At 53.2% G+C, this 16,478-nt stretch overlaps 1 protein-coding gene across 1 annotated transcript in view; it reads left to right on the forward strand.

The window, feature by feature from the left end:
- Positions 1-2,149, forward strand: part of PDCD1 (programmed cell death 1) — an 11,813-nt gene extending 9,664 nt beyond the window's left edge. The window contains exons 4-5 of the mRNA XM_007943224.1: positions 404-438; positions 1,916-2,149. Of these exons, the coding sequence (XP_007941415.1) occupies positions 404-438; positions 1,916-2,149 (269 nt within the window). The remainder of the gene's footprint in view (positions 1-403; positions 439-1,915) is intronic.
- Positions 2,150-16,478: the final 14,329 nt, after the last annotated feature.

Consider the following 16,478-nt stretch of genomic DNA (forward strand, 5'->3'; position numbering starts at 1 on the left):
CACACACACCCCACACTCACCCTGACCACGGACGAGGGGCTCCGTGAGCGCCTCACACACACCCCACACTCACCCTGACCACGGACGAGGGGCTCTGTGAGCGACACACACACACACACACACCCTGACTCTGCATGCTCTGACCTTGCAGGAGAACACTGAGACATGGACATCCAGGCCCCTGGCCCAGCTTCAGAAGCACACAGCTGCCCCCAAACAGTTGCTCTGAGAGCAAATGTGGATGAGGGGCTCTTAGTCTATGTGGCTGCAGGGGGTGGGTTAGCCAGATTGTCAGGAAGTGGGACGTAGAGCCCCTAGGACAGGTGGGCGGAGCACTCAGGGAAGGGGCCTCGGCTAAACGCCCCTCAGCACTTCTGCGTCTGACACACATGTTCCCCTGCAGGGACTGACAGAGCACAGAGCAGCGGTGAGCCTCTGGTGAGTCCCCTTCCCCTCCTGCCATCATACTGCTCCCTGTGTGCCTGGCTTTGCAGGGGGACAAGCGGTGGGGCTGGCAGAGGGTGGGCAGCCTCAGAAGGACTGCAGCCTGGGACTCCAGCTCCAAGCAGCCTCCAGCCCCCATATCCTGATGCCTCCTGGGCTCACCTGCCACTTCCAGGACACTGGGGCCATGCTGTCATGGAGAGCATGTGTGTGTGTGTGTGTACACATGCGTTGTCAGGTGCACATATGTACAAATGCATGTGTGTATGCATATACTTGTGAAGACTTTGCTGTGCACATGTGTGCATGTGTGTGCACAAATGCACATTAGTCTGTGTATGTGTGCATATAAAGATGAGTGTTGGGCACATGTGTGCATGTGTGTGTCTGTGTATGCATGTGTGTGCTTTGAGTGCTATGTGTATTGCACATTTGTGCATATGTATACACGTGTGCATGAGTGTCTGCACATTGTGTGAAGGCTGTATGTTTCATGCATGTGTGTACATGTGTGTCTTGTGTGGTTGGGTATGTAAAGGTTTGTGATGTATGCATGTGTGCACATGTGTGTATGTGTGCATGTGTGTCTGTGGACATCTGTTAGGGGAGGGGGTGCTGAGGCCAGGCAGGATAGGCCATTTCCCTCCCCCAATCCCTGTCACACAGCTGGGTAGGACAAGGTTGGGGTGGCCGCTTAGCTGGGAGCTAGATGTGAAAGTCCACAGGAGCAGACCTTTCAGAGCTCAGAGACATTGGGTCATTGATGAGGTCTTTGTGTGTGGGACATGGGGACCTCCCTGGACTGGGCCCCTGGGTAGGCCTCCCCTTGGGTTCCTGACACCTCCAGCTGTACTGCTGACCCCACGGTTCACCCACTGGGGTGGTGCCAAGAGAGAAGACCTCACCCCCAGATTCCAGCCAGGCCACACACAGCAGCCACCACCTTCCCATGGCCCAGTGTGAGTTTATGAGCATGTGTGTTCTTGTGTGTGCCCATATGTGTGTGAGTGCTGTATGTACATGTGTGAGCATGTATGGATCCATGTGTGCACCTCTGTGTGCACATGTTGTTAGCATGTGTGCCTGCATGTGGGTGAGCATGTACACATCCCCATGTCTACACATGTGTGCACACATTGTGGGCATGTGGCTGAGTAGGTATGGTGCATGCATTGTCTCAGCAGGTGAACGACTATGCATACTGGTACATGCATGTGGGGGAATGTGTACACATGTGTGTGTGTTGTGTGAGCAGCTCTGTGCACACATGTATGAGTGTGTGGTAAGTGTGTGTGCACAGGTGTGAGCATGTGTGAATGTGTGTGACACCCTCACACTTGGTGGCTGGCAGGGAGTGGGGTGGGGTCTGGGTCGCCTGGCGGCTGTGCTATGCCCGGGTGCCGCTCAGGTGCACGGTCCCAGCAACCACTCAGAGAAGTGGCTGACTTCCCCTTCCCTCTTCTCCGGAAAGAAGGGGGATCCCTCGGCTGTGCCCGTGTTCACCGTGGACTACGGCGAGCTGGACTTCCAGCGGCGGGAGAAGACCCCAGAGCCCCCCACCACCTGCTCCCCTGGGCAGACTGAGTATGCCACCATCGTCTTTCCTGGCAGCGTGGCCCCCGAGGGCCGCAGAGGCTCGGCCGATGGCCTGCAGGGACTCCGGCCTCTGAGGCTTGACGACACTCACTGCTCCTGGCCCCTCTGACCACTAGCCTCGGATCCCCATGGCCTTGAGGCCCCTACCTCAAGCTAGGGGCTGGCTCATCCCTCAGGAAAGCATTCAGGGCAAGGAACAGTGGGACCACTTGAAGTGTGAGCCTATTCCCTGGCCACTACCCTGTCCCTGCTCTGCACTGAGGCCACATCACACTGGACGCATCACAGCAGCCACCGTGAGCCTGGGTGACCAGTGGTGCCACTGCCCCCACATGGTGAGGAGCCAGGACTTGAGACGGGACAGCCTCAGCCGCAGGCTCCATGTGGACAGAGCTGCCGGTAATAGCTGCTAATACCCAGTCGGCTGGGCAGGCCAACTCCTCACATGGGCAAGGCAGGCGCTGTGCCCAGAGGCTGCAAGGAAGGCGCCGGGGGCGTGCCAGTCATGGAAGGGCTGCAGCCCCACTGCTCATCCAAGGATGGGTAACTGGTGCTGCTAGATGCCCTCAGGAAGTGGGGGCAGTGGCCAGACTGGTAGCTCCTCACCTCATCTGCACACAGCCAACTCTCAGTGGGTGTCAAGGCCCCCACCCTGGGGGCAGCACTCCTGGAGTGGTAGGCTCACAGCTGCTCCCCACTAGGCTCTGTTCTATTCTATGTTATAATTAAATAGTAATGGAATCTTGCCAAAAGCCCTAGTCCATCCCTTAGGGTGATTGTGGGGAGGGGGAGGGGGAGGCAGCCTGCCTCTGAGTGAGCTGAGGTCCAGGGGAGAAGGTCATGGCCCCTGAAGCCCCAGCTGAGTCAGACCCAGGTTCAGGCCCCTCCCTGTCCCCTTGGAGGCCTCTTTGACCTTGCTCCACGGTCCCCCACACCACATACCCCAAAGTATGAAATCTCTTGGACATCCCGGCTCTGAGCCCAGGGCCCCCGCCCCTGACCACATGAGCCTGCCCTGGTGTCCTGTGAATTGTCATCTGCCCTGTTCCAGTCCCCCTCCTGAGGTCCCTCCAGAGCAGGCCTGGGGCCTAGACAGCCAGGTAAGAAGAGCAGGACGCAACCATCTTGGGGACAGGGTGCTCCCGTCTCCCAGACACTCGACTCGGGGAGGGATCCGTGATGCTGGCCAGGCCTTGGCCTGTGTCCTTGACAACTGCAGCGAACCGCCCCTCAAGCCTCACCCTCCACACACACGTGGTGTAGCAGCCTCTCCAAGGTGCTCAGACACACACCCCCACACCCCCATCATGTCTGGTGCCTGAGGCAAGAGACAGAACAGAGATGCCACCACCATCTACACATGGTCCTGGAGGTTCAAGCGAGACAGGGCTGGCTGAGACCTGGCACCAGAGGGACACTGGCCATTCCAAAAAGCCCATTGGCTCTAGGGAAAAACCGCCACAAGCCATACGGAGGCTTAGTCAAGCAAAGATTGTGACCGTTAGCTTCAGAAAAAAAAAACGCCTCTCCTGCATCCCCACTCGGCTAAGCAGCAGGAAAGAGAAAGTGCCAGGAGGCAAGTTCACCAAGACAGGTGCAAATCGCCTGCGAGAACTCCCACCCGCACCAAGCCCCGTCAGTGGAAACACACGTCTGGGCTGAGCTGAGTCAACATTGTAGAGCTGTCACTTCCTGCCAGTGTTGGTTGGTTTACCAAGATCCTAATAAAAATCCGCATTTCCGGAACAAGACAGGCTCATTACAAACTTCATATGGAAAAAGAAACAAGTCAGTAACACTTGAGAAAACTCAGAGTGAAGACAGTCTGCCTTCCCCGACAAAACTTCCTGTAACTAGATCAGCTAGCCGCAGGAAGGGTAGCCTGGGCAATGGTGCTGGCGGCTCCCACACGCATGGGGGAAACACAGGCTTTTGAGTAAGTCACATAGGGACACTGGTAACTGCGCAGGAAAGGCTTAGCTTGGACCTACATGTGACACCGGACCCCAGCACAAATCCCAAAGGCAGCAGACGTACACGTATCAAAGACTGACACCAAGTCAGCAGTCAGAGCAAATGGGTGCATTCCTTTGTATTTGGGAGGGAACACCTCCCCTAAACATGACTCACACTCCAGAGGCTGCCAGAGCACAGATGGACACGTTGAACTCTCTCGATGGAAAAAAAAAAGTGTTTGTGTGGCTGGGGGACTCCTTGTAGTACATCCCACAAAAGCCTAACCCTCCTCACACGAAACGGCCAACCCCAGAAACACAGGCAGGGCCAAAAGCCCATGAGGGATGTGAGCAGGCACTGTGCCCCGGCAGCTCACAAAAAATAAACAAAATAAAAATGTAGACTAATAGAGACTCATATACATAGAGACACATTCCTGCAGAGACAGGTGTGTACCATGAATTAAAAGATGTTCAATATTACTCATAATAAGAAACTGCGAATTAAAACCACCCAGGTGTCATTTCTCACCTAGCCGAGGCTCTGGGGAAAGAGGCCTGCCTGCGCCCCATCAGTGGACGTGCTGATTGGAAGGCAGACTGGGCCCCCTCCAGCCCCGTCGCGGAGGCTGTGACCCTTCAGACAGTCAAGCCCCCACAGAAACACCTCCCCAGGTCATGGGCAAAAATACAAGCGGGAGGAGCCCACAAGCCAGATGTGCAAGAGCTAAAGCCCCGGAGTGGAGGAGGGAACTTGTCGGAGCCCTCAAGTTCCCTGAGCACAGACAGAGGGACTTCTGAGATGGGCAGCCCAGCGGAGAGAGGAAGGGTGGGGGGCTAGAGGACCACCAATGTGTTTGCTTGTGAAGAGATACAATGGAAGGATGAATAGCTGTCCTCACGTCAGCTCCGACTCGTGGCGGGCCCACACGTGCCAGATCGTGTCAGCTCCGACCCGTGGCGGGCCCATGTGTATCAGTGTTCCATGGCTGCTCTTGTGGAAGCAGACGGCCAGGGCTGTCTTCTGAGGCACCTCTCGGTGAATGTGAACCCTAACCTTTCTGTCAGCAGCCGAGTGTGAAGCAACAAGGTACAGGTGGTCGGAGACCAGGGTGGGAGGGGGAAGGTCTTCTCTGCGTGTTCCTGGTTAGGGCAGCTTTACAGTGAAATCGAGGAAGTGTCTTCACGTGCTCAAAGAAGTCCAAAGAACCATCCCTGAAAGTTCCCAACAAACGGATGGAGTTAACTGTGTGTCTTGTTGGTCACATACCCACCACAAGCAAAGAACGTTTCCAGCTGAGCTGACATGGAGGCGTAACTTTACACCATGGTCATGGGCACACACATCAATGGCCTCCTCCTCTCAACTCCACGTGGTAGTATCACCGTCAGTAGAGTTGGTGGTGCATACTGACTGTAAAATAAGTCAGATAATTGATTTTGTTATTGTGAGGAACCAAGATATTTACCGTAAGTATAAAAGTCAAAAGTTAACCAAAAAAAAAAAAAAAAATGTAATTTTGTTTGAAATGGAAAATAGTGTGAACGCATTCTTTTTTTCGCCATTTGAAAAATCCTATCAGCTCTGCTCGTGGAAAAGGGTTAGATATGATGCGAACACTGTTTCCTCTGACAGGGGACCAGGGCTCCTTGGATGGATGGTTCGCTTCAAGTCCTGTGGGAAGTACAAGGGAGACTGAGGACAAGCCGCTGTCCCCAAAGCTACCATGGGGCTCCTTAGTGTCGTGTCAAGCTGGCCCGGCCAGGGAAGCTGTGTACAGGATGCTGTAATAGTGGACATGTGACACGACCCTTTTGTCAAAACCCACAGCACTCTGCAGCATCCCCTTTGGGTGGGGTAACTCTGGGCTTTAGTTAATAACAACGTAACCATATCTGTTCATCGAGGGTTACAATGTATCACGCCCACACAAGCCATCCCTAGCCGAGAACAGTCTGGCAGGAGGGGCAACTGGAACGTGCTGTACTTCCTCCACTCTCTCTGTAAAGCGAAAAGGCTCGAAAACATCAAGTATCTTAACATCAAGTATCTTAAATGACTCCAGAGCACAGACGGTATGGAAAACACTAACGTAACCAAGAGCTGCCCGGCTAGTGCGGCCGGGCTTCCAGGCAAGAGCCGGAGTGCACAGAGAGGAAGAGGTGCCCCGGCTGGAGGCAGCCCACCGTCACTCAGGCACCAGCGACCACCTGCTCAGACAGGAACCTGGAGCCGCGCAGTGGCCCTGCCAAGTCAGCATTTCGCACCTCACCCTCCCATGAGGCCGACACCCACCCGAGCCAGCCACACTCACTGTTTCCATTCTTGCCCCATGTCCCACGTGTCACCAAGACTGGGGCGGCCTGCCTCCCCCACCCACGCTCCATAGCAGCTCTGACAGCAGCCCCGGCCTTTCTCCAACAGGCAGTGGTGGCTTTGGGCGGGGCTTGGGCTCCGGCTGCCTTCCCCCCAGCCAGGCTCTTCCCAGTAAGGCAGATGAGCCCAGTGGTGGGAGCAGTCGTCCCACAGCCTGGACTCCTCAGGCCTCTGGAGTCCTACTGCAGGCCCTCCCTCTGTGCAGCCCTTCCCCCACCCACATCTCCAGTCTGCACCCTAGTTCTCTCTGCCCTCTTCCCAACACCTGCAGTCCAGATGGACATCACCCATCTCCCTGTGTGGGCCACCCTGTGGCCAGGGAATGGCCTTTGCTAACCACTGTCCCCAGGCTGGCCAGCCTGGAGCTCTAGGAGACCAGCTGGGTCCCGCTCAGCTCTGAGAGCTGGGACAGCCACCCTGGACACTGCCAGGGAACGGTGCCCATTTGGGCCAGGGCCAAGCCAGCCATCACTGAGGAAAGGGGCACCCTGGCACTCCAGGACCAAGGACTGCACCCTGCAGGTGGCTCCAGGTCTGGGGCCCCAAAAGGTCACCCAGACCAGCTCAGCAGCAGGGGCAGGGATGCATAGCAAGACAGCCAGGCGGGAGTGGGTCCCCCAGGTCAGGACAGCCCAAGAGCCAATCTGCAAGGCACTGCCCCCCACCACCAGTTGGACACACTGCCCTGGTGGGGGGGCCCGTGTCTGCCATGGAGGATAGTTGTCCAGTGGGCTGGGAGCCCGAAGGGTGTGGGCTCACCTGCATGGGGCCTAGCAGTCTCTTCTGCTGATCACCCCAGGGACAGGGGCAGCCAGGCAGGGCTGCCCAGGGCCACTGAGTCCTCAGGTTTGGCTGCCTCCTCCCTGAACAAGTCCTTGAGTCTTTGTGTCCAAAGTGGGCTCTGTCGCTCATCCTTTCCTGGAGCTGACCTCTGACCTTGAGCCCTCAGCCTTGCCCTTCCCCCAAAGTGGCCCCAGCCCAGGCTTCCCAGACCCCTGCCTGCTTTAAGCCCCCTCTGCTGTTGCCCACATACACACACATGTTGCTTGTATCGGCAGTTGGCTCCCAGGCCCCTTCAAGGGGGTGCACTGGGAGGGCCTGGCTCTAAAGTCCATTAGCACTTCTCACCCCAGGGGTGTGTAATTCTCCTTGCCAGTCCCACACACGAGCACCCAGGGTGGGTGTCCCAGCTCTCAGAGCTAAGCAGGACCCAGCTGGCCTCCTAGAGCTCCAGGCTGGCCAGGCTGGGAACAGTAGTTAGCAAAGGCCATTCCCTGGCCACACCCAGCCCCCTCCTCATCTCCACACCTCTCGGTTCTACTCCCACCTCCCACCAGGACAGGTTTGGCTAAGGCCGTTGTGATCTCTCAGGGGTGCTGGGCCCCCTGGCCTCACTTCTCACTTCTGTCAGGGCAGGGACACAAAGTATCTGTTTCCCTCCTCCCTAAAAAACCAAAGGCCAACTCACTGCCTTCAAGTTGATTCTGACTCTTACGGACTCCTATTGGGTTGCCAAGGCTGTGAATCTTCCATTGACAGAGCAGCTGGTGGGTTCAAACCACTGACCTTTTGATTAGCAGCCAAATGCCTTAACCACTACCCTATCAAAGTGCCTCTTGGAAAGCCAGGAGCTGGCCCTCGTTTTCTGGACTCGTTTTGCAGGATTCAGATCACAAGGCCTGGACCTGTGCTCCCAGCTGGAAATCAAGCCAGCTTGGTGAGGAGAGACTGTGGCGAGTGGAGCTGGAGCCCTGATCAAGCCATGCCTGAAGACCTCCTTCATGATTCAGTCGTCCCCCCCCCACTTCACCGTGACTCACATGTGTCATCACTGATGGGCAAGTGAGTGTCTGAACTTGCTGGGGGCATCCAGGGTCACTGGAGGGGCTCCCTGCCCCAGACTTTGGCATACCCAGCCAAAGCTCCCTACCCTTGGTCTGCAGAGATGGGACTGGGGGGGGGGGGAACATCTTTGCAAGAAAAGGCCAAGGTCTTATGGGATGAGGAGGGTGGACAGCCTGATGGAGAGCCCAACTTCACCTGGGATCCCAAGTCAGAGCCTGCTGGATGGTGTGGGAGGGGGCCAGGTCAGGGCCTGCTGGATGGAATGGAGGCGGGGCTGGCCAGGTCAAGGCCCATTGGATGGGATGAAAGGGGGCCAGGTCAGGACCTCCTGAATGGGGTGAGGGTGGGGCTGGCCATGTCAGGGCCTGTTGGACAGGGTGAGAGGGGGCCAGGTCAGGACCTGCTGGATGGAGTTGGGGTGGGGCTGGCCAGGTCAGGGCCTGCTGGATAGGGGAGGGGGCGGCTGGCCAAGGCCCCCAGCAGGAAAACTGCAGGATGGCATCAGGGTGTGAAAGGGCTGTCACCATTAGGGGTGGGAGCAGAGCTGTTGACCAGGCTGACACAGAAGCTATGAGGGGCAGCGTGGGGCCCAGCGGGAGCTGGAGGGGTACCTGCGGAGTAAGGCCCTCTCTCTGGTCATGGGTCAGGTAGCTCAGTGTGGATGGATGGACAGACGGTCCTTTGAGTCCTTGACAGGATGCTGAGGTTTGGGAAAGTTGAGGGGGTGGGGAGTCTTTAGGGAGCCCCCACGTACCCCGACTGCTGAAGCTGGTCAACTGTCACCCCATTGTGGCCCAGCTTTGGCTGGGTCTGCATGCTCTCTCACTTGCACCCTCCAGTCCTGGCCAGGGTGCCCAGCCCACCAGAGCAGAGGCTGAGGTGGGCGGGGAGCGGGCAGGGGGGCAGAGGTGTGGGCTCCCCACATGCTCGGCTCAGGCAGGTTGGGGCTGCCCCGGATCACTGGGACTTCAGAGGCACCTCTGAGAGCCACTCGAGTGGAAAGACAGTGTCACCAGCTCCTCTTATCTGATTGCCAGGAGGTGCAGTTGCAGCCAGGGCCTGGGGGAGAGGGACGCAGTGAGGGTGGCCTCCCAGCCACGCCCCAGGGCCCCCTCCCCACACTGAGGCCCCAACACCTGCCCTTGGTTCTGCACAGCCTGGTAGACACACCCCAAGGACTTCTCGAGGCCCACTGTGGAGAGCGAGGCTTGAAGGAGGCCCTGGAGGGTGACCGGCCAGGTCCTGCTGGACTCCACCCAGTTTACACTCACATCCTACCCAGGTTTGCGAGGCACTTTTCTCTTCCAGTGGCCAAGGGCTGTGGGGAGCCAGTGGGGGCTCTGTCCTGTGTGGGCAGGAGGCACTTTCCTCCCCCAGAACGAGCCAGCTTCCAAGGGGACTGCACAAGAACCATGTCCTCCTGCCCCCAGGTACATGCAAGCATCCCGAGTCCATGACCTCTCAGCCATTCGCGGGGGCGTGGTTTCCATTTCCCACCCTCCCGATTCCTGATGAGGCCTAGCTCAGTTTCACAAACGCAACCACGTGGAGAGCTCAGATGATAGACGTTAGCAGCCATACTCCTGTCCCCTCTCTCAGCCCGGAGTGTTCACAGTTATTCCTGATGAACTGGCTTTTCCAGTGTGCCTAAGGTCCTAGTGAGAGCCAGCCCTGTCAGGGGACACTCAGTGTGTCCGCGGGCTCCCCTCCCAGAGCTGGGATGTGCAGTCCCTAAGGCACAGGAGGGAAGAGGGAGCCTGCAGGAGCCTCAGGGAGCCCCTCGGGAAGCCCCTCAGAGTCGTGGCTCCTCCGCCCTCTGCAGGGATGGAAGAAGCTTACTATTTCTACTGTAGACATTAGGCAGGATTCACCAGAAAAAACGAGTGGGCCTTGAGTTTTTCAAGTGCTTAGACTAACTCCAAATCACGGGATCAGTTTCTTAGGATTTTCCAGATGTTCTGTTTCATCTTGGACCAGCTGGAACAAGTCATCTTTGTCCAAGAATTGCCCCTGATGCCTGCTTTTTAAGTGCGTCACGATAAAGGGCTCATGAAATCTCTCACATCATCTGTATGGTCTCCAGTGATGCCCTTTTCATTTCTGTCTTGTTTGTTTTCTTCCCTTTTTTTTTTTTTTAGATCAGACTCATGAGGCGGTTCAAACCCACCAGCCACTCCTCAGAAGGAAGGTTGGGCAATCTACTTCCGTAGTGATAATGCCTCAGAAACCCAAGGAGGGGTCGCTGTGACTCGGGTCCGACTCGATGGCACATAACAACAACAACATGAGGTTTATCTATTTTTGAAAACCAAATTTTCCCTCAGTTTATGTCCTCTCTGAATGTATTCTCCTGTCCAACAGTTTTGCTCTCATCTTTATTATCCCTTCTGTTATGGACTGAATGGTGTACCCGCCTCCCCCCAAAAAAAGTTGTGGTTCCTGTGGTAGTTAACGTTATGTGTCAACTTGGCTGGGCCTGGCTGAGTGGCTGGGCAGCTGGCTGTAGTTCTTCCCATGATGAGACTGTCATCAGCTCCATGGTGGGATCTACTGGAGCAGCTCAGTAGCTGCCTTAGGGACGTGGTCTGCTTCCAGGATAGAAGGAGAAGCTTTGAGAAAGGTCCTGAGCTTTTTGGACCCTGCACGCAGCCAAGTCTTCACTCAGCAGCCTGCCATGTTGTCTGCTGATCTTGGGACTGTCTCTGGACTTGAACTAGTGGCCTGCCATGTTGCTTGATAATCCTGGGACTGTGCTATTTTACTTGTCGACCTTGGGTTTATCAGCCTCAGCAGCCAGCAGCTGCCTGAGTTAGGAGATGCCTCCAGCTCCAGTGGGCCGGGAGCAAGAGGCAGAGCTGAAGTCAAGGCCGAGGGCCTTCACCCAGTCCCTAGAGCTGGCGCTTTGAACTCAGATTTCTAGCCTCCCAAACTGTAAGAGAATCAGTCCATTTGTGAAAGCCATCCACTTGCGGTATTTCTGTTAGAGAGGCACTGGAGGACCAAGACAGTCTCCTAACCCCAAAGCCATGGATGTCACATAAACCTTCCCCACAGTGCAACCTAATGCTAGGCTGATGGAGGCACAGCAGTGCAGGCTCGTTGAGTGATTCACTGCTGAGTTATGAAAAGAGCAGATGAGACGTAGAGATAGGTGCATATTGGGGAAGACAGATGCCATGCGGTGGTCACAAACAGAGGGCAGCCCAGACTTACCAACAAGGACGGGACTGGCACGGCCAAGATCCCAACCCAGAGTCTAGCCTCCAAAACAGTGAGAAAGTTAATTTCTTTCTTTCTTTTTTGTTTAAAATAATTTCTCTCTTTCCTGAACCCAAAGGATGGTAGGCAATGTTTTTGAATATCACAGAAGACTTTCAGAGATTTGTCTTCTTGGGGAGCTGTTGGGTGGGAAAGAGTCCTATTTAACAAAAAGTCATAGATAACAGACGTCCACAAGGAAGTCTAAGAGGAAGACTGTGGAGAAACACCTCATGATGGATGGTGTTACATGTACAAGTGAAGACAGGGAGAGAAAGAGGGAAGAGCCTGGTTGGTCCTCCTGCTGAGAACTCTGAACTGTTGTAAGAACTGAAACAAGCCCGAGGACTGTCACAACCTGAGTGAATGTTGGTTCTTTTTCTCTTTTCTTCACCCAAGTTAGGATGTGTCTACCCTCTCGTTAGTGGTTTACCCTCACTTCCACACCCACCCAGATAACCATCAAAGAATATGTCTTTTTTTGTGAAACCCTTTTCTTGACTTTTTACAACAGAGGTCTCGTATTTGTCCTTTTGTGACTGAAAAAAGAGACTATAAATTTCTGTTTGGAAGCCACCCGCTGTGTCACAGCAGCAAAGTAGGGCAATCTCTGGGAAAGAAGACACCCTCTTTCTGCTTTTTCTGGACCAAGTCTCAGTCCTCCTTCTGCCCAATTTTCTGTGAACCTAAACCTTCTTGAGATCAATGCTTGTCCACCTTTCTTCCTTCCTGGTATTTGTGTTTTCAGGCTGCACAGATCCCTCTTAGCCTGGCTTTTGCTGTAAGCCACAAGGGTTATGCAGTGTTTGCATAATTAATTTCAAAATATTTCCCAATTTTTACTGTGGCTTCTGTCATGGATTGAACTGTGTCCCCAAGAAACAGATGTCATGCTATCCTTCTCCAGGGACTCGTCCCTCCTGACCACACGACCAAAGTAGATGAGAGGAAGTCTGGCCATGCTCGCTTCCAAAGGGCATTCAGCAGGCTTTCTTCCAGGACAGATTGGCAGCAACGTGCTGTAGGCTTCTCTTACATAGGCCTCTTCTGGTTTCTTGTAAAAGGGTCCTGTAGTTTTCTTTGCGGGAGCTCTGGTAGCATAGTGGCTAAGACACTTGCCTGCTAACCAGACGGCTGGCAGTTCAAACCCACCAGCCACTCCTCAGAAGGAAGGTTGGGCAATCCTACTTCCGTAGTGATAGTGCCTTGGAAACCCAAGGAGGGGTCGCTATGAGTCGGGTTTGACTCGACGGCACATAACAACAACAACAAGTTTTCTTTGCATATGTTTTTTGTGTGCCTAGTGAGATTTACTCCTGAACTTCATCTTTTGGGTGGTTTTTATAGTTGCAATTGTACTATTTGGTTTACACCAGAGATCACAACATGCATCTCTGGCTAATGTAACCGGTACTTTTACTTCTCTTGGACAATGCAGAGACCCACTTTACCTGCTCCCTCACTCAGGCTGTCTCTATTGTGCATTCACATCCTTAGCTGAGCTCACACCAGCATTGTTAACGTTGCTGCTGTTCTATGCAATCGACTGACACCCATTTAGCTTTGCCCACAGTTGGTGTTTGTCATTGCTTATCATCTGAGCCCCCGTCTGCACCATTCCCTTCTCCTTAAAGAATGTCCTTTCCTGTTTCCTTTAGCAGTGGTGTCAAGAGGGTTGGTGTCACCCCCATGAGCCTCCTCCCATACCAGATCATACAGAATCCTTAGCAATGTTTATTTTCAATTTTAATCATAGAATAATATGCAGTATAGTTGTAAATTGCTTAAAAATATTATTTTTTAGATGATATGAATACTATCGACAAGACTGTTTTGTAAAATCCTTCTACATTGAATTATAGCATTATTAGTTACATTATTTGTAACTGAGTGAAAGCATTTTTAAATTTTTCTCCATCTTGTCCTTTAATTGCTGCTAAGAGAATGAAAAAGACTATTGATATATGCCTTAGTTCCCTAGCACTGCTGTAACAGAAATAGCACAAGGGAGAGCTTTAAGAAACAGAAACGTATTATCTCACAGTATGTTGTTGTTGTTGTTAGTATGTTGTTCTTGTTGTTGTTAGTATAGAAGGCTGCAAATCTGAATGCAGGGTGCCGGCTCTGGGAGGAGGGCCCTGCCCTCCTTGAGCTTGGCTGCTGGGCCAGCACCACCACGGCCTGGCATCTCTCTTCTCCCAACTCAGCTTCTTTTGCTTGCTTGCTTAACCTCTTTTACATCTCAAAAGCAAATGACTAAGACATATCCTGCTCTAATGCTGTCTCATTAACAAAATAAAGGTAACCCATTCCCAGATGGGATTATAACCACAAGTACAGTGGTTAGGGTTTACAACAGATATTTTGGGGGGAGACACAATTCAGTCTATGGCAACATAGGTTCACACATACTAATTACCACAACACTGTAGGTAAAACACCAGAAAATTTTACAAAATCAGTGACTATAAAAACACGAGCAGCAATGAAAATATCACTTGCTTGTAGCACATGCAGATGGAACCATGTGATCTGAAGCGTCATCATAACTGAGACATAATGATAGCTCTGACTGGAGCACATTAAGGTTCAAAAAGTAAATTAGCACAGAGTTTTAGCCTGATAGCTATATTGATACATGTAAGTTGGGCTTATGAAAAATGTTTTTGTTATTATAACTACACAGATACTTTCATAAATAATAATAAATTTCTGCTGAAACACACTGCACAAAAATTTTGTAGACAGTCATTTTGGTGTCACCCCACTGACAGTGTCACCCAGTCTGTATCCCCTACATCCCCCTAGTGATGCCACTGCCTGTACTGGGAGAGTACTGGTGACAGATTCAGTCAGTTTTTGCTTATTTGAAAATGTCATTATTTACTTTAATTCTTGAAGGATAGTTTTGCTGGTATAGAATCCAGGTTGGCAGCTATTTTCTCTCAGCACTTTTCCATTATCTTCTGGCTTCCACTGTTTCTGCTGAAAAGTCAACTGCCAGTCTATGCATTGCTCCTTTCAAGGTAGTCCATTTCTCTGACTGATCTGAAGATTTTCCTCTTATCTTTGGTTTCAGCTACTTCACTACCATATGTTCAGGTGTGGTGTTCTTTTGTTTGATTCTGTGTGGAGTTCATAGGCAACCCCTGGGCCAAAGCCCTGCAGCCCCAGACTGTAGCCACCAGCCTTAGATCTACCTACAAGAGGCTGAAGAATCCCAGCACAACTTGGCACACCATCTCTATGTGACAGCACCCTGCCCACCCACCTAGATGAGGAACAAGACTCTGAGGAATAAATGGCCACCTTGACTTCTTGGCCTTCTGCCTCTATCCATCATGGCTGTTCTTCTTTTTCACAGAGCCCTCCTGAAGGTCACTGAAGGTCACTATTTAACTTCACCATCCTGGAAGAGGCCCCAGTCAGAGTCCTCTACTCCCCTTCCCACAGGATGTGGTTCTGGCTAGGAAGTCCTCCCTTTCTCCCATCTTCCAGCCATTCTTACTAAGTGAGTGTGGTTCAGAGTGTGAAGGCAGATGGAGACAGCACCCACCTTCCTCCACACTCACTTCCCACTTCATTGTCAGCACTGCCCTGAGCTGCTCACAACCCAGAACTCAGGCTTGTGTTCCTTTCCTTCTCATAGTCCACCTGGTAAGGGCCCTCGACCCCTGCCTAGTATGGCAGTGGAGAGTCTGCATGGTGTGGAGCCTGGCAGAATGGTGTTTTCTGCCAAGGAGGAGACACTGGCAGGCACTGGGCAAAGTTCAGATCCTGCTGGAGCTCACACTCCTTTATGAGTCTAAATCCAGGACAGGTGAGGACAAGTGAGCTCAGGTGAGCTCAGGGCAAAGCACACTGTCACCTGGGAAATGCCCTGATGGGAAAACATAAGAAGATGGATAAAGTGCAGGGCTGTCAAGGGCAAGCCCTCTCGTGGGCTTCTGAGAAAAGATTTGTTAATATCAATTAAAATAAAAATTAGAAACCCTTTTCTCAGTCACCTCCCATTCAAGAATTTATCTCCAGAAACTAGAGTTCCAGTTTGTACAGATACAGGTTCAAGGGTGTTTACTGCAGCTTTGTTTGTAATAGCCAAGCAAATAGAAACCACCTGAATGTCCCTCAGTATGACAGCATCAAGCCAAGCCCAGTACACAGATGCTATAGAACACGTCACCACCCCCATCTGTCAGTGTGTTGGACTGCGGGGACTGCATGTGGCTCTAAGGCTGGAAGCGGTGCCAGCAGGGTCACCCGTGGTGGACAGTCTTCAGGGGAGCATCCAGAGAAGACAGACTAGATGAAAGGCCTGCCAAACTACTTGCGGAGATTAACTAATAAAAACCCAATGGATCGAGCAGAACACGGTCCACCACAGTGCTGGCGGATCACAGCAGAACATGGTCCAGCACAGTGCTAGCAGATGAGCTCCTGGGTGAGAAGGCAAGCCGGGGCCCCGGTGAACCTCCCACCACCACTGCTGCCACGTGGGTGCTTCTTCCCAGCTTCTTTCTGTTCTTGTTCCCTAAGGAACAATCAGGATGGAGCCTGTGGCCTCTCCACAGAGGGTCAGGATGTGGGCACACAGGTGTGTGCTGGGAGCAGCCCCTCCCATGCAGCCACTGGCTCCACAGGGCTGACCACAAATACCTGCTCCCTTAGCAGGAGCCTCAGGGACCTCCAGGTCTCACCCACTTGCAAACACAGACAGAGGTGGGGGCCACCAGAGAGGAGGCACCCTGCCACTAGACAGATGGTGTTTGTGAGGGGAGTGCCTCCTCTCATCCTGTCCTCTGGCCACCCTGGCCATTGTGGAGCAGAGTCTGGCGGAGAGGGGCCAGGCCACTGCAGAGCTACCAGAAGCCAGTTTGACGCAATAGGAAAAGGTGGACACACGGACATGGACATGGGCCAGAGACTAGGAAAGCCACCACAGAGCAAGGGTTTGAAGGAAAAGCTCCAGGCTCAGGAGACACCTGCTGGAACTGCACTGGGGT

This window comes from Orycteropus afer, unplaced genomic scaffold (genome assembly GCF_000298275.1).
Source record: "Orycteropus afer afer isolate SDZICR_OR568_19922 unplaced genomic scaffold, OryAfe1.0 scaffold00006, whole genome shotgun sequence".
Classification (NCBI taxonomy): domain Eukaryota; kingdom Metazoa; phylum Chordata; class Mammalia; order Tubulidentata; family Orycteropodidae; genus Orycteropus; species Orycteropus afer.